Below are 12812 nucleotides of genomic sequence, written 5' to 3'. Positions count from 1 at the left end.
ATGTTTTATATCCCAAAGACTATATAATTTATCCTGCTGTTATAGTTTGTGGGTTTGATTTCCTGGAAATATAATAATTCCCTGTTGCTTACAGTGGGTATTCCTTTTGTGTATGAGTCAGGCTAGATGACCACTGAAGTCTCTTCTGACAATGAAATTCTACGATTCTATAAAATGAGTCTCTAAAATAGTAGTAAATTGTTCCCCTTCTAAATTCAATTCAATTCTTAATAAGCATTCATTTTGTGCAAAACACTAGGCCAAGGTGATAGAGGTACAAAGATGAGGACTGGTGTGGTCCCTCCCTTCAAAAATCCTACAGATCAATTGCTGGGGGCAGAAGAAGAGAAAGACACCGCACAATGAATATGATAGTAAGGGCAAATGAAAATCCAGGCAAAGTACTCTGTGGGAAGCAGAGAGACCTGGATTAAAATTCCAACTCTGTTATCTCGAACCTGTGGTTGATTTTGGATGAGTTACCTAATTTCCCTGGGGTTTGGTGTCCTTATTAGTAAAACGAGGGGGTTAGACCAGATGATTGCTAAGTTGCTTCTAGTTCCACATCTCACACACATGAGCTGGGGTGTCAGATAAGGGTTAACGGAAGTTACAGGAGCATAGATTAAGATGTGTAAGGAACCTAAGACGCCATATATTCCAATCTCCTCACTTTACAGGCAAAAACACTGAGGCCAAGACAGATTAAGTGATTTGCCCAAGGTCTACAAGCAGTAAACAGAAAACCTGGCATTTGAACCCAGAATCTCTTGCCTCCGAATCCAGCACTCTTTTTACTGTACAACACTGGTTATGGTGCATGAAGGAAGAGAAGGATTTTAAAAGACAGGAGAAAGGAACATATTTTAGGTATGAAGGCAGGACTACAAATGCAAGGAGATGGGAGAATGAAGGACACGAACAGGCAAAATTTTACTATGATTGGAATGTGAAGCGCATGAAGGGGAATTGTAGGAAATAAGGCCAGACAGGTAGATGAGAATTGCTAAGCAATGGGGTTGGGATTTCAGGGAGCCCACTGAAGGTCTCCCAGCAAAGAGCCACACAATGAGACTTGTAGAGTGAGAAAATTACTTTGGCAGCTGTGTGAAGCTCCATAGAGTCTGACTGTGAAGTTTAACCACAGTGTGGAGGTGACCTTGGGCAGGGGAACACAAGTTATACAGTTTCTACCACAGCAGAAATGGGTTTGGGCAGCTAAGTGCGCAGTAGATACAGTGCTGAGCCTGGAGTCAGGAAGACTAGTCTTCGTGAGGTCAAATATGACTCACATTTACTAGCTGTGTGACCCTGGGCAAGTCGCTTAACCCTGCTTGTCCCAGTTCTTCATCTGTAAAATGAGCTCAAGAAGGAAATGGCAAACCACTCCAGTATCTTTGCCAAGAAAACCCTAAATGGGGTCACAAAGAGTCTGACATGACTGAAATGACTCAACAACAACAATGATGATGATGACAAAGAAAGGGGTGCTGGGGTTACATTCTCCTGATATGTAAAATCAAAAGGGAGTTGCAGCTAAATGGAGGGAGGATTCATAGGTTCTACTCAGAGAGGCAGTAAAAGAGTTGGCAGAATTGGTTTTACCCTGTGTTCAAAGGAAACAAAAAAATAACTTCCTGAGACATCTGATCATCTCATATTGCAGTGCTCAAGGTGAGTATTTGCAAAAAGTCCACCATGGAAACAAATGCAGCTTATGAGCCAATTATTTGTGCCACAGGATGAAAAGGTAAATGCTCCCCAAAGAACTCTTTAAGAACCTCCAAATTAAATCAGTACCACCAGTGGTGGTTGGTGACTTCAGTGCAAAGAGAGTCATAGAGGAGGAAGGCAAAAAATGTTGGAAAGTATAGTTCAGGAGGAAGGAATGACAGATGCCAAAGGCCTGTAGACTACATTGAAGCCTTGTACCTATACAGCATGAACGATCTAACTTTTAGGGAAAAGAACAGAAAGGTGCGGGGCGTGTATGTCAAACATTAAATAACATCACAAAAATCCCACTAAATTTAAACAGATGAGAAATTACTTAAGGGAGGACTCATTTATGGAATGGTTATCAGTGTGCATCAGACCACTTGTCTATTAGAGCAAAGATCAAAATTAATTAAAAAAAACCAGAAGGTTAAAAATGAGAAAAACTTCCAGCACAGGATCACAAGATTTCAGAATTATAGATTTAGAGCTGAAAGGGACAGATGAGAGAGAATGAGACATAGAAGTTAAATGATTTGCCCAGGGTCACACAGCTGCTAAGTCCCTGAGGTGGGATTTGAAACCAGGTCTTTCTTTCTTTTTCTTTTGGCTAGGCAATGGGGTTAAGTGACTTGCCCAGGGTCACACAACTAGTAAGTGTTATGTGTCTGAGGCTGGATTTGGACTCAGGTCTTCGTGAATCTAGGGTCAGTGCTCTAACCACTGCGCCACCTAGCTGCCCCTGAAACTAGATCTTTTTGACTCTATGTCCAGTATTCCAACCACTACTCCATGCTAACTCTACTATGATAGCAACTTCAACCTGACTTATTTAAACAAGTTATTCACAACGAAATGAGAAATAGGTGGAGGAAAGGGAATCAACACTTACTACAACCAATTCATGTAAAAATTAACTTTGATTAAATTGGTATAAAACAATTGAATAATGAAGAAATCAAAAGAAACTAAAACTTCCTCAGTTAACAAAAACTTGATTTACATGAGAAGCAGAGAGAAATCATAGCTAAGAGCAACAATGCTTTGGAACATAAACTTGTTTGTAAAATGTTATGGAGAAAGATGAAAGGCTAGGAGGCATACTGCCTCATAAAAAAAGATGCAGTAGAAGAATAGCAAAGCACTTTACATAAGTTAAATCTTTTCTCCTTACAGCAACTCTGGTAGATACTGTTGTTCTACTCACTTTGCAGATGAGGAAACTGATGCAGAGAGAAGTTAAATGACTTACCTAGGGTTACAGAGCAAAGCATCTGGGGCAGGATTTGAACACAGGTCTTCCTGATCCCAAGTCTAATACTCAATCTACTGTGTCACTACCTGCCCCCACCTCAAAAAAAATTTAAAGTAAGCTTGATGAGACAACCAACTAGGCAAAGTTATCCTGACATCATGTAAGAAAGAAACCAGAAGAACAATAACTGCGAAAGATGGAAAAGATCTGCAATGATTTTTAATGAATTCTTTTCAATATTAAGGGCAGTAGAACCACCACATTTGGACTCCTTAACATTATAATCCCAGATCTGTTTACAGAAGAACTGAAATGGTACTGAAGAACACAAAGCTAGGAAAAGCACCTGGATCTGTCTACATAAATACAGAAGCCTTCTGGCACTATTTTGCAGGCACTGAGGGATTGATTTTGAAGAGCTATACAGGATAAGCAGGAATGGGAGCTGTATAACTAGATTAACAAACAAATCTCATAAACATGAGATTACAGGGCCTCTAAAATAATGGAGTTAAGCATGGACTGGGGAAGGCAAAGATTAGAGGCAAGGAAAACAGTTAAGGGGTGAAAAACAGGGTAGTGTGAGTGGAAGTGAAAAGGAGGGGAAAGAAGACAGCAACAATTAGAAATAATGATAGCTAGCATTTATACGGAAATTTAGTTTGCAAAGTGCTTTAGATAGACTGTCTTATTTTATCCTCATAACAATTCTGTGAGGTGCTATTATTTCTCTCGTTTCACAGATGAGGAAAACTGATGCTGAGGTATGTGACTTGCCAGGGCCAAGGAGCTAGTATGCATCCAAGGTAGGATTTGGTTTTCCTGGCTCCTACTGTCTATTCACCATATTCACTATGATAAAAATGTTATTGTGGATTAAAAAAATAAAGATTTAGCAACTGACTGGATGTGAGAGGTGAAGGGGAAGGGAAAGTCAAAACTCTAAGCTTAAGTGACTGGGAGGATTAAAAGACAGTATGCATTAGAGAGATGATCTCTAAATGTCCCTTTCACCTGTAATATGCTATATCTTGGAGAAGGGTTACCATAACTCTTGTGCAAAAGCTTCTGCTGAAAGTTAGGGGGTAAGAGAGAAAGAAGAGTCAGACTTGATGCTGCCATTTTGAAAGGAAGGATGGTAGTATCATTAATAGATTTAGAAGCTGGGAGGAGAAGAAGATGATGAGTTCAGGGTTTTTTCTGTACCTATTAAATGTGATGTGCCAGCAAGACATAAGGGAAGATGTCCAGGTTGCAACTGGAGCTGAGGGTTTGGATATAAAGGTTTAGAGTTATATGGAAAACACTGAGATACATGAGATCACCAAGGCAGCATGGTGATACAAGGGATAAAGAAGATTGAAGAGAGAAGGTTGCTTCATTCTTAAGTGAATTACTGAATGAGGATAGCAATTAGGTGAAGCAGAAGGAGGAAGTCTGACAGGAAGAGAACAAAGTATTCAGAAAGTGTCAAATTCTTGAAAAAGACTGAGGAAATAAAGGCTGAGAAAAGATATTAGATTTGACCTAATCCCAACTGGATTTAGATTCTAAAGTCTTTCATTAGCTCTCAGCTACCCTTAATGAGCATCAGGTCACTTAACTTCTTTGGGTCTCAGTTTCTTCATTTACAAAATGAGGAGACTGGATTAAGTTGCCTCTACAGATCCTTCTAGCTCTAAATCTCTGATCCTATGAACTTGACATTTTGTTGAGGAGGTTTCATAAACTATTTTGGATGGCACTGGCAGAGAGAAAGTTAATTCCCTTACCCTTTCCATCTCTCAAGAAACTGAAAACTCCCTGGGGGAAAACAGCACTGGAGGCTGATTTTGTGCATGAGGAAGAAGAGGTCAATTTCAGAGAAGACTGGGCACTGCATTTAGAAGTTTAAATTTATACCCTGGGTTACTGTTGGGCTTGGAGCAATGGTATGGTCACCCTCATTGTCTCCCCTTAGAGAATTGCTTATTTATCTGTTAAATGGTCAGTTTTAAACAGTTGTCCTTCCAGAGAAGAAAGGGAGAGGGAGTGAAAGACACTGGTGCAATATGTTTCTGCTGCCTTAGGTAGTGCTTTGAAACTGGCCCATTTCTTCCTCATCCTTCCTTCCTTGCCTATCTTTCAATCAAATACTATCTTTGCTATCTATCTATTCCTTATTTTTGCTTATTGAGACCATGACTTCTCTGAGCCTCAGTTTCTTCATCTGTAAAATGGGGATAATAATTCACAGGGTTGTTGTTAACAAAGCACTTTGTTAATCTCACAGTGCTCTACTGAATTTCTATTATTCCCTTTTCTGGTCTTACTTTCTCTTTACTACAAATGTGCAAATAATGAAAATAATGTTGGAAAAAGGCATTTCAGTATGGTATGGTACCTTAATAATAAAAGGGACTTCAGGAGACATTCAATTTAATAAGCATTTATTAACACCTACTCTGTCAGGTACTAAATATGCTAAATGCTAGGGAAATAAACAACTTTCCCTTAAGGAGCATTCATGGTGGTGGTGGGTGGGTGGGGGAGGCAGAGAAGAACACAAACTGTGTCCAGCAAAGTAACCTGGGGGCTGGGGGGGGTGTGAGGAAGGAGAGGGGTAGATCAAGACAGACTTCCTGAAGGAGGTGGCACCTGAGCTGAGTTTTGGAAGAAGGAATATGAAGAAGTGAGAAGGAAGTGAATTCCAGGCATGGGCGACAGCCTGGGTAAAAGCACAGAACATTCCTAAGACGAGTAAGGCTGTATCTGGTGTGTAGCATGCCTTTGATCGGCTTACTGACCTAAGCAAGGCTTGGAGATAAGAAGCAGGGCATCTCTCTAGTCATATATTTGCTCCTATGCTTTCAGTTCAAATGACCACAGGCTACCTGCGACTTTCTGGCAGTGGAGCAGGAACTGAGAATGCCTTTCTCCATCCCTCTCCTCTGCCATCCCAAAGGAAAAGTGAAAAGATTTATCAATATCAACATGTTTGCTTACCTAGTGACAATTTCATTATTAGGCATCACTTTGACCCAAGTCAGTCCAGCTACTCTTATTTCCCCTGGTGGTGCGGAGGCAGAAACTTGCATTTGCTGGGATTAGAATAGAGCAGATGGAGCCTGGGCTCGCCTACGCGGGTAGGAAAGCAGCACAGTCAGAGTCCCCCTCTCGCCTGTGGAAAGGTGACAGTGCTTATGTACGCTCATTACAGACCCTGTCCTGGGAAGCCCAGCTCAGAGAAAAGCCCCAGGAGGTTGGCCTAGATGAGTTTGCAGAGACTGCTCCTCACCCCAGCCCTCTATCTACTATGCCACAGGCCCCAACAGGGTTGGTTTCAGGTTTCCTTGGTTTCCCAATAGGACCGTGTCCTGTTTACAGCTGCAGATGCGCTGAGAGGAGTCTTGCCTTTGCTGCCATGTGTAGGAAGAGGAATGCCAGGACAGGGGAGCAAGACAACCTGATCAGGAAACTTGGTCACCACGCCAGATTCACTCCATTTTCCCCTCATGCTTTATTCTTGCGTACATGGTCAGAGCAACTCAGTAGGCAAGGGGCTCAGTAAAGAATCTCTTCCCAGACAGCCTCTCACTTCACTTCCATACAATGCATCCCTCACTGACTCCTCTTCAATTAAGCTTTAGGCAGCCTCCTTTCCTTTACTCACACTGAGAAAAGTCAGTAGAAAAGTCACTAATTTGGGGTAAAACACAGAGCATCATCATCATGACTGGATCCCTAGAAACAACCACAGTCGTGGCCTAGTTGACACCAAATTCTTAGCAGGAAAGCACTTGCCCTTCCCCTTCAAACAGGGACCACTACTTTCTCTTAAGAGGAAGGCTTTCACGTCACTCCTAAACTTTAGCCCACAAGCAAATGTTGGAGATATAGCACTTTCTATGTTTACTAGACAGTCAGGGAAACTAAGGCACAGTGGGTAAAAAGGGATGTCCCCAAGACCATCTACCAGAACTATGGCAAAATCAGGGTAGCTAAGAATTTAGGGGGTTCTGGGTTCCAGTTCCTAAATTCCAGATCACAAAGCCTTCATATGCCACGTGGTAGAACTAGAGAAGTGAGTTGGGGGTAGGGGTTAGATGGAAATGGTCCCGAGATCTCTAAGGTGAAGCTAATATGTGCCCCCTGAAGGAAGAACAGAGAGATTAGCTTTGCAGAGCCTTACAGAGTCAGACTCAGAAATCCTTCCACAGGATGGAGAGGAGGAAATCTGCTGGATCCATAGGAGTGAGTTTGATTTATTCCTTTTTTTCTAACCATATCTGGCAAACACCCCAGCTGTTCCCCAGCAAGAAATTAGTTAGAGAAAGGAAAGCTCTTTTCCAGGTTCCATCTGATGCCTGGTTTCACGAAGAACTCAAAGAGAGTCAAAGGTAAAGGAAAGACGAAGAGAGGAGACTGGGGAGGCTGTTAGGACCAGGAGACCCAAGCAGCCCCAGTGCCTGGGTGAAGGGGAGGGGAAAGGGGGCGGCACATGGTTGCTAAGAGTGAAAGGAGGCGGTGGCAGCAGTATGAATGAACCAGTCCTACCGTGGATTCTGGGAGATCACTTCAAACCATTTGTGCTGCCCTGGCTGCCTGTGCTGTCCCAGGCTGTCATTCCTCCTCACTCCTTTGCACTCAGTTCTTCCCCCTGTCTCCTTCCCACCAAACCTTCATTAAGGGAACTCTAAGCTAGTTAAAGCCTACAGAAAGGGAAGGGGAAATTTGTGAGGGAGGGAAGGAGGAAGGGAAAAGCACTAATTATGATTCTCTGGGTATGCTACTCAAATGACACTCCTCTCTCTCTCTTCTGGCTCTAAGCCCCTCTATTTCCTTCGTCCTTGTCTCCCCCCGCCCCCTCAGACCCCACCACACAACTCATAACTAAGCATGTTGCCCCTGCCCCCAAAAGAGGAACTCAGTCAGCATTTGGGGGTGGGAGTGAGGATGATGTGGCGTGGGCAGGAGGCCGGCCAATTGCAGCAGCCCAGCCTTGGGCAGTTGGAGCCTTCTTTCTGTCTTACTTCCATTCTCCCACTCCCATCCTACCACCCCCAGAAAGAGGGAAGGAACAGCAACTGTGTGAGGAGAAAGAGACGAGGAGCTGGCTTCTGAGACTGTCTTGCTGCAGCCCTGTCCAACCCAGCCTATCAACTGCTACCCAGCGTCTCCCTCCAACGGGACCAAAATAGCTGCCAACGCCTTCGATTCCCAGCCCGGCACTTGACTCTCACTCCTCCTCTTCTGCTCATACCCCGGCCCTTCTCTCCTCAATCTGAAGGGGGGGGGGGAAGGAAGCAGCTTTGGGGGGGGGGGGGGCGGACGGGGGGGGGGAGGGGGGGGGGGGGGGAAGGAAGCGGGTTGGGGGGGGGGGGGGAAGGAAGGAAGGAAGGAAGGAAGGAAGGAAGGAAGGAAGGAAGGAAGGAAGGAAGAGAGGAGCTTGCCTGCCTGAGTAAATCGCCTCAGCTTCACTGGAAGCCTTCGGCATTAACCCCTCGAGGGAAAGCAGAGGAGGGGGTGGCTGTGTTAATACATAAGAGCACTGCATCACGCTAATCTTCTCCCCAGAACAGTATGCGTCAGCAGTACATTCACGTTCTGACTGAAGGACAAAAGGATGAGAGAGCAGTCTGCGTGGCTGCTGCCTGCAACACCTCCAGCCCAGCGAGAGGAGACGGTGGGAGGAGAGTGCAGGGGGCCCGCTACCACCGCTACTAGGAAGAGGGGAAGATGCTCCCAGGGATTGGCGCTCCTAACACATTCTCGACCACCGCCGCCGCCGCCTCTGCTGCTGCTGCTTCTATCACTGCTGCAGTCAGTGGACAACAAAGGCATTGAAGGCAACAAAAGGCAAAGCCCACAACTCGCTACCTCAACACAAAGGGAGATCCAGCTACGATCTGGGGGCCCTGGGAGAAGGAGGAGGAGGAGGAAGCTGGCTGATCTCTGGGAGTTGCTATTGCTACTGCTGCTGCCACTGCTGGACCCATTTTTGCACCAAGGGCTCACTGAACGGGCTTGTGGAGAGCACCCTACAACTGTTAGCTCTCTGTTCCCCTCTTGGGGGCACTGGGTTTGGCCCCAGCACCCTCTCCACACTGCTGGCCCTCCTCAGAGGGCTGGCCGGATTACTGCTCACTGTTGGAGAGGAAGGCTAATAATACTTATGCATCTGCCGGCTAGAAGGCTAAACTAGTTCCCCCCTGCCCCTCTTCCTTTCCTCTTAAGAGAGAGAATAAAAAGGGGGTGTGTATCTGGGGAGGGAGAAGCAGAAAGAAACCACATACATTGCCTTCCCCTCCCCTTCTCCTCCAACCCTAAGAGCACTCCATGAGCTAACAACTGCAATCAGCTGCCGCTGGCCCGAGAGAGGTGCTCCGTGGGTGAGGAGCGTGCAGCTCCCCGAAGAGAGGGTTCACAAAGGGAAGTGGGAGTACCAGCAGGAAGGAGTGTCTCCTAGGAAGCTTTGGGGTTTTGCCCCCTTTCTATTTTCCTTGGGTGGCAACAGAAGGGGGCACAGTTGGGGGGGCAGAGGAACACTTTGGCAATGAAGCTTCTTCACTGGCTGCTTGTGAGAGCTGGCGCCGGGGTCCAAGGACAAAGCTGGGAAGTGCTGGTGGCGCTGCTCTCTGGGGCGCAGGGGGGGGATGCACCTGCATAGCCCAGAGGGCCTCATCTTTTTCTGGTTCTACTCAATTCTGCTGCTTCGCCTGCTCCTGCTCTGGATTTACTAGAAGCCATTTTGTCTCCCCCACCCCTTCTTTCCCCTCTGCCCCCCAACCCTACCCCTACTCCTTTCCCCTTCCCTTTGTTAATTAAAACTAAGGAGTAAGAATGGGAACAATGTACCCAGCTCCTGTGGTGAAAGCTTAAGGACACAACGCCAATTCCTTCTGAGGTAGGTGCCGGCGAACTGGTTGGGGATTGCTCTGGTAGGGGGCCAGAGGGTTAGTTTTGGGGGTGGGGGAGAGTGAGTGTCTTTTCTGAAAGGTGGGAGTAGGGGCAGAGGAGATGGTGGATGGGGGACCACGTTTTAGTCTGGCATTTTTTCTGGCCGGATCTGCTCTGTCTCTCTGACTGCTCCCTCCCCACCTCCTTCTCCAGATGGAAAGAGGAGCTCCTAGCTCACTTAAGCCGGGGTAGGGCCGGTTTTCCTTTCCGAGCCAAAATCCCAGGCGATGGTGAATTATGAACGTGCCACATCATGAAGCTCTTGTGGCAGGTAACTGTGTACCACACCTGGAATGCCATCCTGCTCCCCATCGTCTACCTCACAGCGCAAGTGTGGATTCTGTGTGTAGCCATTGCTGCCGCTGCCGCCGCCTCCGCTGGGCCCCAGAACTGCCCCTCCGTCTGTTCGTGCAGTAACCAGTTCAGTAAGGTGGTGTGCACGCGGCGTGGCCTGTCTGAGGTCCCCCCGGGCATTCCTTCTAATACCCGGTACCTCAACCTCATGGAAAATAACATCCAGATGATCCAGGCTGACACCTTCCGGCACCTTCATCACCTGGAGGTCCTGCAGCTAGGCAGGAACTCTATCCGGCAAATTGAGGTGGGGGCTTTCAATGGCCTGGCCAGCCTCAATACCCTGGAGCTTTTTGACAATTGGCTGACTGTCATCCCTAGTGGGGCCTTTGAGTATCTGTCTAAGCTTCGGGAGCTTTGGCTTCGAAATAACCCCATAGAGAGTATCCCCTCTTATGCCTTTAACCGGGTGCCCTCCCTCATGCGCCTGGACTTGGGGGAACTTAAGAAGCTGGAATATATCTCTGAGGGGGCTTTTGAGGGACTGTTCAACCTCAAATACTTGAACTTGGGCATGTGTAACATCAAGGACATGCCTAATCTCACACCTCTAGTGGGACTGGAGGAGCTCGAGATGTCTGGGAATCATTTCCCTGAGATCAGGCCTGGCTCCTTCCGTGGCTTGAGCTCCCTTAAGAAGTTGTGGGTCATGAACTCGCAGGTCAGCCTGATCGAACGTAATGCGTTTGATGGGCTAGCCTCACTGGTAGAACTCAACTTGGCCCACAACAACCTTTCCTCCTTGCCCCATGACCTGTTCACTCCGCTGAGGTACCTGGTGGAGCTGCACTTACACCACAACCCTTGGAACTGTGATTGTGACATTCTGTGGTTAGCTTGGTGGTTGCGAGAGTACATCCCTACCAATTCCACCTGCTGTGGCCGCTGCCATGCCCCTCTGCACATGCGCGGCCGCTACCTTGTGGAGGTCGATCAGGCTTCCTTCCAGTGTTCTGCTCCCTTCATCATGGACGCACCCCGGGATCTCAACATTTCTGAGGGTCGCATGGCAGAACTCAAGTGTCGGACTCCCCCTATGTCCTCTGTACGGTGGTTGCTGCCCAATGGGACAGTGCTCAGCCACGCCTCCCACCATCCACGGATCTCTGTCCTCAATGATGGTACCCTGAACTTCTCTCATGTGCTGCTCACAGACACAGGGGTATACACATGCATGGTGACCAACGTGGCAGGCAACTCTAATGCCTCGGCCTACCTCAATGTGAGCACAGCCGAGCTTAACACCTCTAACTACAGCTTCTTTACCACAGTCACAGTGGAGACCACAGAGATCTCTCCTGAGGATACCACCCGCAAGTACAAGCCTGTGCCCACCACATCCACTGGCTACCAGCCAGCTTATACCACCTCCACCACAGTGCTCATCCAGACCACCCGTGTGCCCAAAGTGGCAGTGACTACAGCAGACACCAATGACAAGATGCAGACCAGCCTGGATGAGGTCATGAAGACCACCAAGATCATCATTGGCTGCTTTGTGGCAGTTACTCTGCTGGCTGCTGCCATGTTGATTGTCTTCTATAAACTTCGTAAGAGGCACCAGCAGCGCAGTACAGTATCAGCCGCCCGGACAGTTGAGATTATCCAAGTAGATGAAGACATCCCAGCAACCACAGCAGCAGCGGCTCCATCCAGCGTATCAGGTGAGGGGGCAGTAGTGCTGCCCACAATTCATGACCATATTAACTACAACACCTACAAACCAGCACATGGGGCCCACTGGACAGAAAACAGCTTGGGGAACTCTCTGCACCCCACAGTCACCACTATCTCTGAACCTTATATAATTCAGACTCACACCAAGGACAAGGTACAGGAAACTCAAATATGACTTTCCCTACCCCCCAAAAAATTATAAAATGCAATAGAATGCACAAAAAAAAGACAGCAACTTTTGTACAGAGTGGGGAAAGACTTTTTTTTCTTGTATATGCTTATATATTAAATCTATGGGCTGATAAGAGAAAGATTATATTAAAATTTAAAAACAGAAACAAAATCAAAACAAAAACTATTTTTTAACTTGTAAGTTCTATTTAAAGGGGGATGGGGAAGGGGAATTTTGGGAATGTGGGGGGAGGTAGAAGACAGAAAACTAACAGACAAGCAAACTTGTTATCCTATTAGAGGACTTTCCGGAATAAGGTTGATTCTGTTTAAAAACAACAATAAAACGATCTCTGAAGAGGTAGGGTAAGGGGGTGGGAAGGATGGACTGATCCTGTCATTTTTAGAAGATGCTTCATAGGATGCAGTAAATATCCATTTCTACAGACATCTTTCTTAATTCCTGAGAGCTGTCGTGTCAGGTTTATATTAAAAAGCAAAAGCAAAAGAAAAAAAAAATGAAAAAGCACCAAGAATTTGTACTGTGCCAAAATGTTAAGATGCAATATTTTTTTTCTTCAGAGACCATGGGAGAAATAGAACTATAAATGTATTTTTAAACAGGGAAACCACCAAAATTGAAGTAAACCTTTGAAAGGGTCTGAGCTTGTATGTTTGTCCATGTGCACGCGGCTCTTCT

General features: G+C 46.3%; 2 protein-coding genes across 2 annotated transcripts in view; one reads left to right on the top strand and one right to left on the bottom strand.

Moving 5' to 3' along the window:
- Positions 1–12812, bottom strand: part of SND1 (staphylococcal nuclease and tudor domain containing 1) — a 439872-nt gene that overhangs the window by 67914 nt on the left and 359146 nt on the right. The window lies entirely within an intron of this gene.
- Positions 10164–12116, top strand: LRRC4 (leucine rich repeat containing 4). The gene has a single exon (XM_027840137.1). It carries the CDS (start codon positions 10164–10166, stop codon positions 12114–12116), a length of 1953 nt encoding a protein of 650 aa, XP_027695938.1.

This window comes from Vombatus ursinus, unplaced genomic scaffold (assembly GCF_900497805.2).
Source record: "Vombatus ursinus unplaced genomic scaffold, bare-nosed wombat genome assembly UNPS02014839.1, whole genome shotgun sequence".
In the NCBI taxonomy this organism is placed as follows: domain Eukaryota; kingdom Metazoa; phylum Chordata; class Mammalia; order Diprotodontia; family Vombatidae; genus Vombatus; species Vombatus ursinus.
Note: the sequence above shows the minus strand (reverse complement) of the source record. Positions and strands in the feature narration are given on the sequence as shown.